General features: G+C 38.9%; 2 protein-coding genes across 2 annotated transcripts; both read left to right on the top strand.

The window, feature by feature from the left end:
• Window positions 1-945, top strand: LOC104855639 (olfactory receptor 10C1). Its single transcript, XM_010614546.1, has one exon. It carries the CDS (start codon window positions 1-3, stop codon window positions 943-945), a length of 945 nt encoding a protein of 314 aa, XP_010612848.1.
• Window positions 946-13,963: 13,018 nt separating this feature from the next.
• On the top strand, window positions 13,964-14,908 carry LOC104855649 (olfactory receptor 6N1). The gene has a single exon (XM_010614555.1). The coding sequence runs from the start codon at window positions 13,964-13,966 to the stop codon at window positions 14,906-14,908; it is 945 nt and encodes a 314-aa protein (XP_010612857.1).
• The last annotated feature ends 2,559 nt before the right edge of the window (window positions 14,909-17,467 follow it).

Genomic DNA, 17,467 nt, shown 5'->3' with positions numbered 1-17,467 from the left:
ATGGATCATGTCAACCACACCTGGACCCAGAACTTCATCCTTGCTGGTTTCAATAGCTCTGGGACCATACGATTTCTTGCCTTCGTGGGCACTCTGTGCATTTATCTCCTTGCCCTTGCAGGAAACTTGTTCATCATTTTCCTGGTTAAGACAGATTCTGGGCTCTCCACACCGATGTACTTCTTCATCAGTGTGCTGTCCTTCCTGGAGCTCTGGTACGTCAGTAGCACGGTGCCCATCCTGCTGCACACCTTGCTCCATGGGAGTTTATCTATCTTGTCGACTTTGTGCTTCACACAGCTGTATTTCTTCCATTCCTTGGGCATGACTGAGTGCTTTCTGTTGTGTGTCATGGCACTGGACCGCTACCTCGCCATCTGTCGCCCACTCCATTACCATGCACTCATGAGCGCACAGGTACAGAGATGGTTAGCAGGGGCCACCTGGCTGGCTGGCTTCTCATCTGCACTTGTGCCAGCCAGCCTCACTGCCACTCTGCCCTACTGCTTGAGAGAGGTAGCCCATTACTTCTGTGACCTGGCACCCCTAATGCAGTTGGCCTGTGTGGACACAGGCTGGCATGCTCAGGTCTATATTGTGGTGATTGGCTTGATCAACACCTGCAATCTTCTAATCATTTTAGGGCTCTATGGAGGCATCTTGAAAGCTGTGCTGAAGCTGCCCTCAGCTGCCAGTCGGGCCAAGGCCTTCTCTACCTGTTCCTCTCATATAATCGTTGTGACACTGTTCTTTGGTTCTGCTTTCATTGTGTATGTGGGGCCACCTGCGGTCCGTGCTGAGGGCAGAGACAAACTTATGTCCTTGGTGTACACATTTCTTACTCCTTTTCTCAATCCAATTATTTATACCCTTCGCAACAGGGAAGTAAAAGAGGCTGTTAAAAGAACCATGCAAAAGTTTAGGGGTATATTGAAAAAAACATGAGGTTGTGTGCTATCACAGTCTCTGCTTGGTAATTATAGGTTTTAGGGCATTAGTCAAGAAAATCCTCATTAGTCAATCAATCAATGGAACAATATTTGAACTATAAAACTAAAATGGTCTGATTTGTAGATTAGGAGAAATTGAGTAATATAGAGAAATATCATCCCTCAATCTATTAGTATAGGAACATGACCACATAATTTAAGAAATAACAATGCAAAAAATAGAATGATGGGTTGGAGATTTAGCTCACTGGTGCTGCCACCTGCCTCGAAAGCACTGAGATCAATCCTTGGTACAAATGTAAGCCCAAGAGCTTTACCTACCGCTCCGAGGAGCTCAATAGCTGAGAGAAACACCAGGAAGGAGCACACCAGGCAAGTTTGGAAATGAAACAGACCTTTATTAGTCTGGCCAGATGGCACTCCCGGAGCCGAGTAGCTCAGAGAGGCGCTAGCTCAGGGGCTGAGGTTTTCTTATAAGGGGATACAGGGGGAGTTAACATTCAAAGCTTGCAGTCCGGTGGCAAAGGTTAATGGTCTGCTGATTCATGGCCAACTGTCATGTATTCAGCAGCCACGAGTTGATGGTTACAGATGCCTACAAGATGTTCTAAGATCTTAAAAGAATTTCGGGTTTAAGCAGTTTTCCCTGTTGAAGATAAGGGGAGGGTGAAACAACAGTCTCTGGGCCATTAGCTGGCCAACATGGAGTCACTTTAGCTCAGTCAGGTCTCTCTCTCTCTCTCTCTCTCTCTCTCTCTAACACACACACACACACACACACACACACAAAGAATGTTGTACAAATTTTTAGACTTAAAATTTGGAGAGTGATTGAGTGCTGTTGACAGAATTTGAGGAAACAATACAGGCCCTGGTGTTTTGATCAAGAAAGATTTTTTTAAGAAAGATCAAGCAAGGCTGGGGAATTAGCTCAGTGGTTCTGCCTTGCAAGCACAAGGACCCTAGTTCATTCCCTGGTATAAAAAAAAAAAGAAAAGAAAGAAAGATCAAGCAGGTGGTAAATGAGATACTAAGGAATTCACAGAAACTTACTCTGACTTTTTCTCAAAGTCTCAGACCTTTCCCTGAGCCTAATAACCTGAGCGTGGAGCTGGTATTTCTCGATAGGATCTCTTCAGAGAAGCCCCAGAACTATAGGATTCTCCTCAGAGACTCTCTGTTGCAGGATAATATGGCCACAGCTTTAATAAAAACAAAGTGAAGATTTATTTTGCAGGCAGGAATCCTTTCATCAGCCCTTTAAATTTTCTAAGTGATAGGGTTTGTTTTGTGTATCTTATATTTAATTAAACAAATTTTAAGAGTCGGAAAATTTATTGAAAGACAGCTTCTATCTAAGAGAGACAGAAGAGGGACTAGAAAATGGGTTGTCCCTTTTTAATAATGATTGTGAAATGCTTTCTAATGGGCATGGTGTTCATTTTAACTGATTTTAAAGAGGATGCACTGAGTGCAATCTGTGCTGGGTGACATAAATGATTTTGGGTCTCTTTCATAATTTAATAATTCTGATGAAAAACATGAATAGTTTAAAAGGTCATGCTAAATGTGGAAAGTTGTCTGATTTTAGCTTTTTTATGATAGTATAATTTTAGATAAGTTTTCTCTAACCATCAAGCTAAGATCAGGACTGCATTCTCTTCTTTAGACATTTGATGTGTCCTAAGTAAAAGAAATCAAGTTTAACATCATTAAACTACAAAAAATTAATCTTGTGGCAGAGAAACAATAAGATTAGGAATCAAACCTGTGATTCTTTTCTTTCCCAAGTCACAGCAATTTTCCCTGTGATGAGAAGAGGCTGCTTTCAACTTTCAGGGTATACCAAGTCACAACTTTTAAAGACTTCCTTTGCGTAAACATCATTTACAGAGAGAAAAATTCCAAAAAGAAAACAAAGAATTGCTGAACTTCTGTCTTGAGCAGCATTGAAAATGTCACCTGGCAAAAACCCATCTATCCTCCCAGCAGAGAAAATTAAGTCAATAGTTAAGAAATAGCTTGAAAGTTTACCAAGGAATTTAGAATTAGCCTGGGAATGGGCTAGCACCAAGGTCTCTAAGTCTTCCTATTGCACCATAGCAATACTTAGTCTCTTTCTCTTTCTCTTTCTCCTTCTCCCCCTCCCTCTCCCTCTCCCTCTCCCTCTCCCTCTCTCTCTCCCTCTGTCTCTCTTCCTTTTCCTTTTTCCTTTTTCCCAAGACAGAAACTTGTGGCCATGAGTATCACACAGTAAAGAGGGAGGGAGTGTAGGCTGTAAATCAGACTTTCTTTGGAGGGCTGTATTATCTTCAAGAATACTCATTCCTGTAGCCAGGGGATTTTCAAAGGCCTGCCTGCTCACCCGTTTCATTTCTACCGTCCTTTCTGGAAGCAGGACTTGGATCCATACTTCACTGAATCATCCCACGCTCCTGTCTAATTCCATGATGCCTGATATATTATTTGGAATCTTCTCATGTAAATCTTCGTCTTAGGTAAATATTTTTATTTTAATGAGAATGTGCATCCCAGGTCCACTAACAAGAGATTTGCAGAGCAAGGTCTAGCAATCTATGTTATATTAGACTGCAAAATCATTTGAATGCAAGTTAAAACCTGCAACCACTGACCTAACCTGATTTGTAGCTTGGGGAAAAAGGAATAGGACACACAGATCTCTGCACTGAGTTTGGTTCTTTCCCTCTGGGCTTCTGGCCCAAGCTGTGAATATTAGTTACTGTGCCATACAGTCTCCCAGCACTGCATCAGGATCAGGTTAGACAACCGTAAGGTAAATGAATGCCCTGCTGCAGTTTAAATATGAAATGCCCGCCAAGGCTCATATATGTAGGGTGCTAACCTCATCGAGGTGTTACTTCAGTGATTAATTCGTTATCAAGAGGGACTGGGAGGACGCGAGGCCGAACTGGAGGAAGCAGGACACTGGGCTGCGCCTTTGAAGGGTGTGCCCTGTCCGCAGCCACTTTCTTCTCTCTGCTGCTCTTCTTGTCTTCTCTGCTTCTGCGTGCCGTAAATTAGAAGCTGAGCTTCACAAGGCCCATCTGTAATAATGTTTCTACCTTGGAGTCGGCCAAATATGGATGGAAACCTCTTAGAGCAGAAGGTTTATTTTGATAAATCTTTCTTCCTTGAAGTTGTGCATATCAGGCATTTTGGCTCAGCCACTGAAAACTGACTGATACTCGCACCAACTCTCTTGGTTAGATGCTTGAAAAATCTCCATTGAGTAAACAACATACCAGGCAGACAGAAGATGGGTAAAACTATGAAAAATGTAAAGAGCATAATTAAAAAGACCTATACATTGACAGTGTATGGAATATACATCAATTTCAAGAATCATAAATTGAATTGCTGGACCATTAAAACTATTCTCAACAAAATGAAAGGAATTATTAACATTAATATGATATATATTTTAAATAGGATAGATTCTTGCTTCAAATAATGTTAGAATTGTATTAAAATTAAGTAACTAAATGATAAATTTGTCTATATATTTGATACTAAAAAGTTTTTTTCCTAGTGATAAATCAAAATAAATTTTACATAAGATTAATAAACACTAAAAGAGAATGTGTGTCATCAATTCAGGACCCTTCCTGGTAATTCAGGAGCTATTTTTCTCCTTATTTCCAATAAACACTCTCCAGACTTCCAAAGAACAAAAATGAAAGGGACAGAAGAAAAATTTTTTAAAGAATAAGGATTAAAAAACTTTAAAAAAATGTTTTATAAGGGGGCCAGGGATTTAGCTCAGTTGTTCCACTGCCTGCCTTGCAAGCACAAAGTCCCAACTTCAGTCCCCAGTACCAAAAAAAAAGTTTTATAAATACAGTTTCAGTAATATTTAAAATTATGACAATGTATGCTAATCTGTTAAAATATTAAATGGAAGATAATCTTTTCCATAAAAATTGAAAATTGCTAATATCAACTTCAGAAGCAATGAAAAAATTTAATAATATTGAATTAAAAGTAAAATATATTATTTAATTCATTAGGCCTAGAATATATCAACCTATCTACCAAGTACTGAAAATAGCCCCTAGTTTTACAGAAATTCTTTGGGTAATCCAAACACCGGAAACTCAACCTACTATTCATTTTATAAAGCTAGCCTCACACTGACTCCAAAATAAACAAATAATGCAACTTGAAAAAATTTGCAATTAATCTTATTTGTTAACAAATACTCAAAAGGCTCTCTCCAAAGTCTGTACTCACAAACTAAATGCTGTAATTTGTAGAAAGGAATTAGGGTTGAGTTTGGTGTATGTTAGGAATGTAAGATTGATTTAACATTTAAGAAGTGAATAATGTAATTTATCATCTAACAAATTAATGAAAAATGCACTCATTTTATTTGATGCAGGAGTAAAAAACTTTCCATAGCCATTCATAATTTAAAACTAAGAAACAAAAATAAGTATGTGTAGAAGTAAATGTCTGTTGACATAATCTGGCATAATCTGACAATAGGAGTTTCTGCCATACATCAAGTAGTTAAGACATAAAATAATTTTAATTATATTCAATAACTTATGAGGGTAATAGCAGTATAAGAAAATACAAATTAGAATTTGGTTTATATGCAAAACACTATTTTGAATCTGAAGCTTTTTTCTAGTAGCCTTTAGAATCTGAACTAAAATGAGCCATGTGGAAAGGTATTAAGTCCATATGAGAAAGTTGAAAGAATACAGAGTTTAAATTCCTGAGCAAGCACTTACAGGTTATTTTGCAAAGGGCTCCACAGTGGACTCAGCTTAAAAACTGTCAGAAGCATTTTCAGTTTTTTCAAGATCTCTTCAAAGTTGATCAGAAGGAAGATGTAAATCTCACTTTAAAAAATAAAACCTGTTTTGAAAGTTTATATTTTCTTCTTTTGTAAAACAGAGACTAAATTTTTTTTAGATTCCTCTAAAATTATTAGTCACAGGTAGAGTTTCTGAATCTTTGTTAATCTTTCATGTCAGACATGCTTTTTGACATCCTAACATATACTGGATATTTTATAGTTCGTGACAAATAGGAAGGTTTGCATTTTGCATGTAGGGTAAATTTATAGCAATACTGTCCTATTTTCCTTTAATGTAGTAGAGTAAATTTATAGCAATACCGTCCTATTTTCCCTTAATATAGTAAAGTAAATTTATAGCAATACTGTCCTATTTTTCTTTAATGTATACAAATAAGACAGATGAGCTCTGCAGGCAAGGTGGATTGTCAAGCAGAGATAGCATTAACCTTGTCATATAACTTCACTTAGATCTGGTCAGTATGCACAACTGTTTTACAATGTCATATAATATTATATGCCTCTGCTATTAATATATAGTATATTAGTTTTAGTATAAAAGTATAAAAGTTTTGAAAAAGCTGATATCTGAATGATGTGCTGTACACATTCTTTCAATTAACTATTTCCTTTTTAATAGATGGGCTGTTCTTATTTTTTTATTTTCCTTCAAAAGGTGACTTACATGCCTTTCTGCTGTGATTGCAGCTCTCGGCAGGTTTCCTGGCATTACCTGGACTATAGCTCACTTAAGGGAATGGTACTTCCTGAGTGTTCTAAGTGCTAGGACTTGGGGATACATGGCTTTAAAAAATACACGGAAATCCCCAAAAGGGAAAATTTCAATGAGAAAATATATTTTCTTTTTATGTACTTAGGAAATGTGGCTGGATAAACACTTTGTGGAAGAAAGAAACATTTTCAGAAATCATGTCAAATGAGATAATCCTCCAGACACTAATAAGAGAGAAATGTTATTCAAAATAAAGATACTTGTGTGTTGGGGGGTATGCACGCAGTGGACTGCCGAAATCCACCTCTGAAGCATGCTTTGTACATCAGAAGAAATCTGCAATCTGGGTTTGCGGAGATAGATCTGTGACTTAAATGTTATGCTGAGAACGGGTTAGCTCAGTGACACTGCACCTGCCTGGCACGTGGTGGAGGAAGAGGTGCTCAACCCATGGCAACCAGAATCCAGAGAAAGAAGAGAGGAGGTAGGAAGGGAGAGATAGCATTCCATGTCACGTCCCAGGGATCCACGTCCAACCTGACCCCACCTCTTAATGGCAAGTAAGCTTTATCACCCCTGTATTCCAATGACCCTTCAAACAAAAGAGCCTTTGGAGATGTTCTATGTCTACACCATAACACAGAGATGAGATCTTAATCTCTGATTATACCAACACTTCTCCCCACCTTACTTTCCATTTTTATGTTGAACATTCTGAAAATTACTCATTAAATTCACCCTCCGTACGTTAATAATTAGTGAATTCAGACCAAATATCTACTAAAAGATATTCCCCCAATTAATGAGAAAGACAGGACTAAAACTCCAGCTGAGACTAAGTACTACTTGAGTCTTGAATACTTTTCATGTTTCTCAATGTTATATATCTCACTGCTAAAAAGAAGGAATCAATTGTCTTTGAATGTCTGCCCTATGCAAGAAATGTTAATTGTTGATTGTTGCCCTCAAATACATTTTAAGTAATCTTCTTAGCCTTTCTTCAAAAAAAGAAAATCCAGCCACTATTCACATAATCAAAGTACAAATATTACTGGAATTGCTGTAAATGGACACAGATTCAACCCTAGATCACCACAGATGCCTGGCTTATCTTGGCACAATGTCATCAGGCTCATTTGCTATCTGCACAGTGAGACATTGGCTGTGGACACCTGCTCAAATTCTTTGCTGCTCAGGGAGTTTTTAATTCTATGGGGACAACACTTTTCAAAGAAATTAGGGCAAAAACATTGGTGAGAGCTGAGTATTCTCAATGAAGAGGATCAAGCGTTTTTCTAAATTCAAGTTTTGCTTCTTTTAAATTAAGCCATTAGGCACCATTAACTCTAACTGCCTCAATGCCACGAAAGTCTGAGTCCCCAATCCACTGTCACAGTTCTATCTAGCCTCCCTCCAAATATATATGGCTCTTACTCAGAAACCAGGGTTCCTCTGTGCTTCACAACACACCCACCTTATGCTGCCCAATTTTCAAATGCAACCATGATTCGATCCAGCCTTCTCAGATAATCTGATTTCATCCTAGTGTCCATCTGAAACACTTCCCTGAAGCCAGGCCAGACTCCTTGGAGCTCTATACATTTGCTTTTGAAATTCTTTTGCTTAATCAAACTGTCAATCTTAAGCTCCATATTAACTCTAAAAATTATGTCAATTACCGCAATCTTTTTTAATTTGTTTCTTTGAATGTACATATCATTTAAATCTAGGACTACAAAATTTAGGAATCATGTACTGTTTCTTGTTAAATGTTTTAGGTTTCTCTTCTCAAACATACAAGTTTCCTACATATAGACTAGATTATGTTTTATTCGTTTGATTCTTCCATACCACCAAGCAGCGTACCTCCTGTACATCTCATGCATCATAGGAACCTAGTAAATATTTCATGATTGGCATTTAATTTCAGTCTTCAGAAGAGGATCTCTGGGGCTTAAAGATTAAAAAAAAAAAAAGTTTATGCTTAGTCACAAGTTACTGCCAAGCCTGCAGGCATAATGCCCTACCTATCCATTCTTTTGAAATGTATAACTGATATTGTGTAATAGGAAAAAAAAAGTCTAAAAGAGGAGAGGAAGTGGGAGGGGTAGGGGAAAGGTAAAAAGGGAAAAGAAAAAATATGTGAAAAGGAAAAACATGGAAACAATGACTTTGTAAATAGGGAAGAGTAGAGGAGATAAGGGGAGGGCTAGGGAATGGGGAAAAATAACAACCTGATAAGTCTTGTATAGGTATGAGACTCCAATGATGAATGTAACTGTATTGTATACCTAAAATGTACCAATAAATTAAATGAAGATAAAAAATGTAATTATTAAGTTCTGACTACACCAGGCTACATTGGATTCTTGTGTTCTATGTGTTTATGTACTGAAGACTCAGCAGTTTACAGCATATGCTGCTGATTTTCTATTCATATGTTTCCCAGCACACCCAGGAGGCCACATTTGCACAAACGCATGAATGAAACAACAAATGAACAAATGCTTCAACATCAAATGAATGACTTTTAGTTCTTCTCCAAGAGGAGAAAATCCCTTTCATGTATCTATCCATAACTCCCAACTCCCCTTGCGTTTCATTCTACAATATTTCTTTCCCTTGCAACTTCCTCAGGATTTTCTCTTTAGGATGCACAATTTAGGTCATCCTTAGCACATCCTTAGAGCTTCTCAACTCTTGCAACTAAAGTGTATTCAAAGTTCCCAAGTCACCCTCCCACCTACCTTGTGAAGGGTCAGATAAAGTTCACTGGAGTTTCTGAAGCAGGAAAGCTTCTGAAAGGAAGCAACCTTTCTGTCTCCCTCACTGTACACTGTAAATGCCATCACTTTTTATAAGTGCTATGATGTGGAGGCGAAAACACAATGGGAACCCATGTTAAGTGTGTGATATATTGGAGTAACTCTTGGCCACTTCTTCAGTGGTGGTGTTTGTTTGTATAGGACTCTGAAACTAAAGACAAGAAAAGGCCAGGGCTAGACAGCAGCACAATCCCACTACTCACTGTACTAACAGAAGGGCTCACATCCTGTCAGGTGGGATGTTTGTACAGTTTGCAGTCCAGATGGAAGTACATAAGAGAGCAAAAGGAAGATCTGTTAATAAGCACCATGGATGTCCAGTGGAAACCAGGCCTGCTTTGCACAAACAATGACATATAACAATTTCACAGATTTTTAAAAAAGCATAATTTGCCTTAAGGTTCCAAAATCAAAGCAACCTGAAAAGATTTACAAAAACAGGTCTTCCTCCAACTCTCTGACCTATGTGCTCCTTTGGATGTGTTGCCTGTCCCAGAAAGAGATGAACTTCAATAGTTTTTCCTGTGATTGCTATGCTTCTTCTGCAAATCCCAGAAGAGACCAATATTTTTTTATTTCCCATTCTTGTGTATAAAATCCCATACAATATACAACGTTTCCACCTTACTTTGTCTTTTCTTAATGATAAGTGTTGGAGATATTTCCGTTTTCTTACAGAGTTCTTGCTCATTTTAGAACAATAGCTCTATGGTATTCCATTGTGCTTTTAATTTCACCAGTTCTTTGTGGAAGGCTCTCATGTTGCTTCCAGTCTTTGGCTATTAAAAACAACACTGTAAGAAATAACTCTGTGTCTGAGTTGTTTCATAGATATTGCACACATGTTTTAGAAGTGGGCTTCCTGGGTGATATTGCAAATCCATGTGTAATTTGGGTAAAGAGCACTACATTTTCTTCAAATGTAATTATGGTATTTTATTCAACATGAAAAATTGAATGAAAGTAGCAATTTCAATCGTCTCTTATAAACTCTTAATGTTTGTGAATCTGAAAACTCAGACATTATATCTTGCTATACTTTTAAATTTCAAATCTAGCTTAGTATATATGAAGTGAAATTTTGTCTTGTGTTAAAATAAATCTATGTAACCTATATTTTTATAGCATCGGCTTATTTGAAGACCTGTCTCACCCTGGACCCATATAGTAAATAGCTTAAGGAAAAGACAATATTACTCTTTCCTTTCTTTTCTTTTCTTTCTTCTTTTTTTCTTTTCCTTTTTTTGCAGAATAAGGTCTGGAGTGAAAAAAGAAGATAGTTTAAACAACTGTCATTTCCCTTATGTCTTGTAATATTTTAGTTGTACTCATCACTTCTATTAAATTATGTTTTTAAATAATATACACAAATATAATCAAATTTTACATGAATGAAATCTTAAAAGCACTCAGTTTCTAAAAATCACATGGTATTGTAAGTAAAATGATACTGTGACTTCTTCAACATGCTGAACTCTGCTTTTTGTTTCCTAAGCTTTTTAACATAATTAATGGTAGATTTTATCTTTCTTCCAAAATCATTATTTACTTGATGGTGTCAGGGTTTATTCTTTTCTTTTGCTCCATTCTGAAAGCAGAGTAAATCCTGAGTAAATACTCTCCACAGATAAGCAAAGATACAAAGGGGAAGAGACAGCGCTCTTGAATGTACCAAGACCACACAGGAAAGCTTCAAGCCTTTAAAATATATTTCTGCACCAAGTGGTTCTAAATAATGTCTATAATTCCTGTACTTAGGGATTTATGTCAGATTAATAGTGTGCTGAGGTACCACTGTGTGAGCATTTTATACTTCCCAGTTAATAATGCATGTACAAATAGGCAATTATATCCAGATACTCAGCTGAGGTGGAAAGTCTGTCTTGGAATCTGGATCACAGAAGAGGAATGTAGAAGTGCATGCGCGATAAGAATATACGGAAGTATCGAAACAGAGTTAATATGGTCCTCAGAGTACAGCCCAACGTGAATGTGAAGAATGGAGAGTAGGTGAATCTATATTGGCTTTGAAATACAGATGAAAACAGGGGGTGTCTTAGTGTTTGGAAATGTTGGAGATACAGAAATGCAGAGAAGGCATTTTGCAAATATCCACCCTGGAGAACTGCCAAGTATTCCAGAGAAAGTGGGACATAGGGCAAATGTGGGATAAATCTGAGATTCTCAAACTTTCCAAATACCGAGAAGACAATTTCCAGTCTTTCAGTTTACATAAACATTGTATTAAACAAATAGCTTTTTTGTTCTCCTCATTAAAAAAAAAATCAGTGTTTTTGTTTAAAAAACTTCTCTAAGTTAATCTTAGGATACTTAATGTTTTCTTCCTATTTAATGCAATGATTTTTAAGCTTTATGATTACCTCCTTGCCATAAATTTAACTTAGCATCTTGCTTGCCCCCACCTCTCTGAAAAAAAATGAAGTATATTTGGATTTATGAATTATTCAAATACTTTACTACCAATAGATAATTGTTCTTGTATGGGTTCCCTGAACTCCATACCCATCCAGGTGGATAGCCAGAGATAGTACTTAGCTGAGATCACAGCTCAGATGCTAAACTCAGAACTTATGATGAAAGTAATCCGGTTTGAATATAATTAAAAGTGATCATAAAATAGTTGACTAGCCTCATGAGGGTTTCCATCCCAAAAATAATGGTAAGGAGTGTGAAGTAAGAAATGTTAGCGATTGTGTTGATAGAGACTTAGAACACTGCACTGAGAACTGTGTTTGAGCCATTTCAAAAGCAATAAGTGTGAAAATGAGTAAGCCATGATGTACACCAGAGAAGCAGGGTGATAGCCGGCAAGAGGAGCTAGAGAGGGTAAGCAGACAAGGAAAGGTGATATGCTTATGGATGGTGCTAATGGGGCAACGAGTGCAGTAGAGATGAATGAGAAATCTCTTTGTAAAGAGAATTTTCAAGGTGACTTTGACTTCTGTAGTGTGCAAGATGCTATTCTATACCCATGCTCTAAGGTATGTAAATGGTTCCCTTTCTTGTCTTTTCCCTCCCTCCCTCCCCTCTTCCTTCCTTCCTTCCTTCCTTCCTTCCTTCCTTCCTTCCTTCTTTTTATATTGGAGATTGAACCCAAGGACATTCTTCCATCATGCTACACCCACAAAGAGCTTTCTTTTTATTTTAGTCTGAGACATGGTCTCACTGAATGTCCAGGCTGCGCTCAAACTTGCAAACTTTCTCCCTCTGGCCTGAAAGTGCTGAAATTACAGGTGTGTGCCCCTGTAACAGATCGATCTATGAGAACTGCAAATCTCCCGGCAGCCCGGAGATGGCAGTGTCCCTGGGAAGAGATTCCAGCACCCAAAAGTGAGGTTTGCAAAGGTTTTGAAAAGTAAAGTATCCCTGTGCCCAAGTTCTTGACCCAGAGGGACCTATGCTGAGAGCTGGTGGTTGCAACTCCAGGGAACATAAAGCAAGGAGGCCCTGGGAGACCCACATTTCCAGGAACAAGAAATATAACTAGGGAAGTGCCTTGGGGCAGCAGAGACACCATGGCGAATGCAACAGTTTCGATTGTCATCAAAGTCAGGTAATGAGCAGAAGAGATGAAAGCAGCTGAAGAAGAGAACTAGGAAGGAGGTAGCTTCGAAACGTCCTAAGTGAGGTCTACAAGGGTGTAGAAATAAATGTCTGGGAACATTTACCTAGCCCACACATCACAGGACTCAGACAAATGTCTTAATGACTTCCAAGAATCACAGACTGAGACTGGAAAACAAAAACAATCATTTAAATTTCTTCGTTTTGTAGAAGACAAAAGAGTGGTAAAGAGAAATGTTCAGTCTCGATATTCATTTTGGACAAAGCAAGTTTACAAAGTGCCAAAACAAATTTACAAAATTAGCTACTCATAGAACATTTTTTTTTTCTACTATAGGCCTTCCTGACCTGTGTAATATGGGCCTTACCTCATTTATTCTTTTTTCTCCCCAAAGCTATGAGGATTACTTATGCATGCCTCCCTTTGAGATTCTTCCAATGTGTCCGGTCTGCTTTTAATTATTCCTTCTGTGCTGCAGTTCTGAGCTTTGAGAAATACCAGTAGAGTACCCCCAACTGTTCACTCCTGGTCAGCCTTTAATGAGAACATTGCTAAATTCCAGAGTCTCCCTGAGGGAATCTTAGAAGTCATCCTCTCCAAAGTGCAAGTCTCCTAACAGGTTAGAATGGCTGGCTGTTGAATACAGAGTACACACTATGGGTAAATGTCTTGAAGCGTCACAGAACACTTCACTTGGGAATGTAGGACAGGGAAAAAGAGACATTTCTTATCTTTTGTATCCTAGCAGGGGAGTCTGAAAGCAGAGCCTGCAGCCTGAGACTTGGATGCTCCTCTCTAGGACAAGTGCTGCGAGCAGCAAGAAACCTGAACTCTCTCCAACTCTGTCAGCCACAGATACCGAGTAAATCATTTCTGACTTCTCGTGTTCTGTTCCTCTTTTGCAATGCGAAGGGGTTTGATGTGATAATCTCTGAGTTCCCTTCAGGCTTTTGTATTCTGCTTTATTGGTTCAGGAAAACTTTCTCAGCATAAAGAATGCTGAAGTCATTCATCTTCTGCCTTTACCCCTTGTTCCTAGGAATCATGGATCATGTCAACCACACCTGGACCCAGAACTTCATCCTTGCTGGTTTCAATATCTTTGGGACCATGCGATCTCTTGCCTTCTTGGGCACCCTGTGCATCTATCTCCTTACTGTTTCAGGGAACTTGTTCATCATTGTCCTGGTTAAGACAGATTCTGGACTTTCCACACCCATGTACTTCTTCATCAGTGTGCTGTCCTTCCTGGAGCTCTGGTACGTCAGCTGCACGGTGCCCACCCTGCTGCACACCTTGCTCCATGGGAGTTTACCCATCTCGTCAAACTTGTGCTTCACACAGCTGTACGTCTTCCATTCCTTGGGACTAACTGAGTGCTACCTCTTGTGTGTCATGGCACTGGACCGCTACCTCGCCATCTGTCTTCCACTCCGCTACCATGCACTCATGAGCACACAGGTACAGAGATGGTTAGCAGGGGCCACCTGGCTGGCTGGCTTCTCATCTGCACTTGTGCCAGCCAGCCTCACCGCCACTCTGCCCTACTGCTTGAGAGAGGTGGCCCATTACTTCTGTGACCTGGCACCCCTAATGCAGTTGGCCTGTGTGGACACAGGTTGGCATGCTCAGGTCTATATTGTGGTGATTGGCTTGATCAACACCTGCAATCTTCTAATCATTTTAGGGCTCTATGGAGGCATCTTGAAAGCTGTGCTGAAGCTGCCCTCAGCTGCCAGTCGTGCCAAGGCATTATCCACCTGTTCCTCCCACATAACTGTAGTAACACTGTTCTATGGCTCTGCCTGGATTGTGTATGTGGGGCCACCTGCAGTGCATTCTGAGGGCAGAGATAAATTTATTGCTCTTGTTTATGCTTTTCTTACCCCCTTTCTCAATCCTATTATTTATACCCTTCGTAACAAGGAGGTGAAGGAGGCTGTTAGAAGGGTCACCCGAAGAATTAAGGGTGAATCGAAGAAACCCTAACCTAGCACATCCTGCACTTTGAATTTGAAATAAGCACTCAACCAGAAAACTTCATGGTTGGAGTATCTTGTGTGAAAAACTATTTCTAGACATGAAGAGAAGATGTAAAAAGTAAGCACATTTTCTGTTTTCAAGAAGCGTAAAGTTTTGTTTTGAGAATCCTCCCATTCTCTCTCTCCCCCTTGTACACATACTCATGCTCTCCCGCAAGCAGCAATGGGAACATATTGTCTAACAATTTTGCTCCATGTGTATCTGCACTAATAGGAAAGCATGAAAAATGAGAAGTGTATGGATTGACAGAATGGAGCTTGAAACACCAAAGTATGTCTCAGGGAACTCACTCTGACATTTCCCCCGGGTTTTGGAGCCCTAAAACCCTGAGGGCCAATGTGGCCTGAAATCATAGGATTCTACTCAGAAAATCTGTGTCTGGGAATAATAAGACTGAAACTGTACTTAAAATGCAAAGAAAAAAGAGTCATTTTTGAAAATAGGAATTAGGTAGCCGGCACTTTTTTTTTTAGTAATACAATAAATGAGTTTATGTTTCCTATTTTTGAATAATGCTCTTGAAATGCTCCATAATGGAAAAATGGATCAGTTTTTTTTTAACTGTTTTAAAGAAAAAAGTGAACATGAAAGAAAATGTGTGAGATGACATACAGTAGCATTGACCTCCTTCTTAATTCAATAATCTTTACTTAAATCAACAGTATTTCAGAATCTCAAGTTGTTAAATGTGAATATGTTGTCCAAATTGAGGTTTTTCTATGAAAATGTAGCCTCAGGTAAAATTTCTGACTATACATTTATATCTGGACTATATTCTCTGCTCAGATATTTTGTCATCTCTGAGTAAAAGAGAATTAATTTTAATATTATTAAACCATTAGAATTAATCTTGGGAGGAAGAGAAAACAAAGAATAGGAATCAAACCTGTGATTCTTTTTCTTTCACCAGTCAAAGCAAGTTTTCCTTTATGGTGAGAAGAGGCTAGTTTCAAGTCTCAGGATAAACCAACGTGTAACTTTAGAAGATTTACTTTGAGTAAACACCATTTACAGAGGGATGAGGGTCACCAGGAAGACAATGGATCACTGGATTTTTGACTCCAGTAAAATTTTACAACCCAGCTGGCTAAACCTGTCTGTCTTTCAAGAAGAGAAAGTAACTTGAAATGTTACTGAGAACTTAGAATAGGGTAGTACCAAGGTCTTCTAACCCTTTCCATTGTACCGTTATAACACTTAGGGTTTCTCCTTTTACACGAGGCAGAAGGCCTATGGCATGGATCTTAGCTAGCAGAAGTGGGAGAGAATTCAGGCTCTGAGTCACGGACTTCCTCTGGAGGGCTGTGTTATCCAGAGCGAACCCTCATTCCTGTAGCCAGTGTGGCTTGCCAGGGAAATTTGCTGGACAGCCTCTGTGTTATCATTTCCTGCTACTGAAACAGTTTGTTTTGTATAAACCCAAGTTCTTTGTCTTTCAAAATTAAAGGATAAGTCTGAGAACCAAAGGAGGAGTTTGGGAGATTAGAAATAACATGAGGGAAAAAGCACTTGTTTGAGATTCACAAAGAGGGGAAAGAAGCCAAATGTGCTTTCTTTGTCTTGGTCTTATATAAATGGGCAGAGTATATGTGCATGTCATGGGGACAGGATCAAAGGAAATGGTTTCAAGAGAAATCAGAAAGAACTGGCTATCTTGTATCTCTAACGCTTTCCCCAGTTCAGTCCAGAAGTCCAAGTCCAGAGGTAGAGATGACCTTTTAAAGCTGTTTAACTCAGCACACCCTGCAGCAGTCTCCTTCCTGGAAAGAGTCCTTATCTCTCTAGTCTTGTCCCAACACTTTACCATTTGTTCTTGTGTTTTCTTTTACATTTCTAAATTTAATCACCTCTTGATTAATTGGCTTGAATTATCTCTTTTAACTGACCCTTGGTTAGGCTGCCATTTTTACTCATCACTTAGGCTCCTATTTTCAGGTTCATCTGATACCACTGACTAAATCAAAGGTAAAAGGAGAAAAATAATTTATTCAAAGCTAACTCTGAAGAAATGAAGGGGCCTATTTTCCTTACATCACCAACTCACTGGTTACAGATGGGCAAGGGTCTTTTTTATAGTGAGACAGAGGGGCAGGACACAGAGAGACAATGTAGATCTTCACGTTTTATCACTTCCAGCTACGTTCAGTTCATTGTCCCCTTTCTTAGGGAAAGGACCTGGGTTGCGGCACTCCTGGTGTTGTCATATTCTGTTCCTTGTCTGGGGCTGAGGAAAGCCCTTTATGCCCTAGGGCTCAGGAAGCCACTTGTCTCTAAAGGGGGAAAAAAAACACCTAACTTTTAAAGTTCAATTTACAGAGCAGATTACCGTTCTCCCCTTGCTTTTTTTTTCAGCCCCAGTCTTGAGGGCCTTGAGGTGCCACACCATCTGGGTGACTGTTTCATGTTGGATTGGCACAGATTCCAGCAAAGGTTATTGGTGCAGAAGCAAAGGGAAGCCAGATACTTGAGCCTGAAAAAGTATCACTCAAAGTTGTGAAGTCAAAT

The sequence above is a fragment of the Fukomys damarensis genome, unplaced genomic scaffold (assembly GCF_012274545.1).
Source record: "Fukomys damarensis isolate Sample0158 unplaced genomic scaffold, DMR_v1.0_HiC HiC_scaffold_19, whole genome shotgun sequence".
NCBI lineage: Eukaryota > Metazoa > Chordata > Mammalia > Rodentia > Bathyergidae > Fukomys > Fukomys damarensis.
Note: the sequence above shows the minus strand (reverse complement) of the source record. Positions and strands in the feature narration are given on the sequence as shown.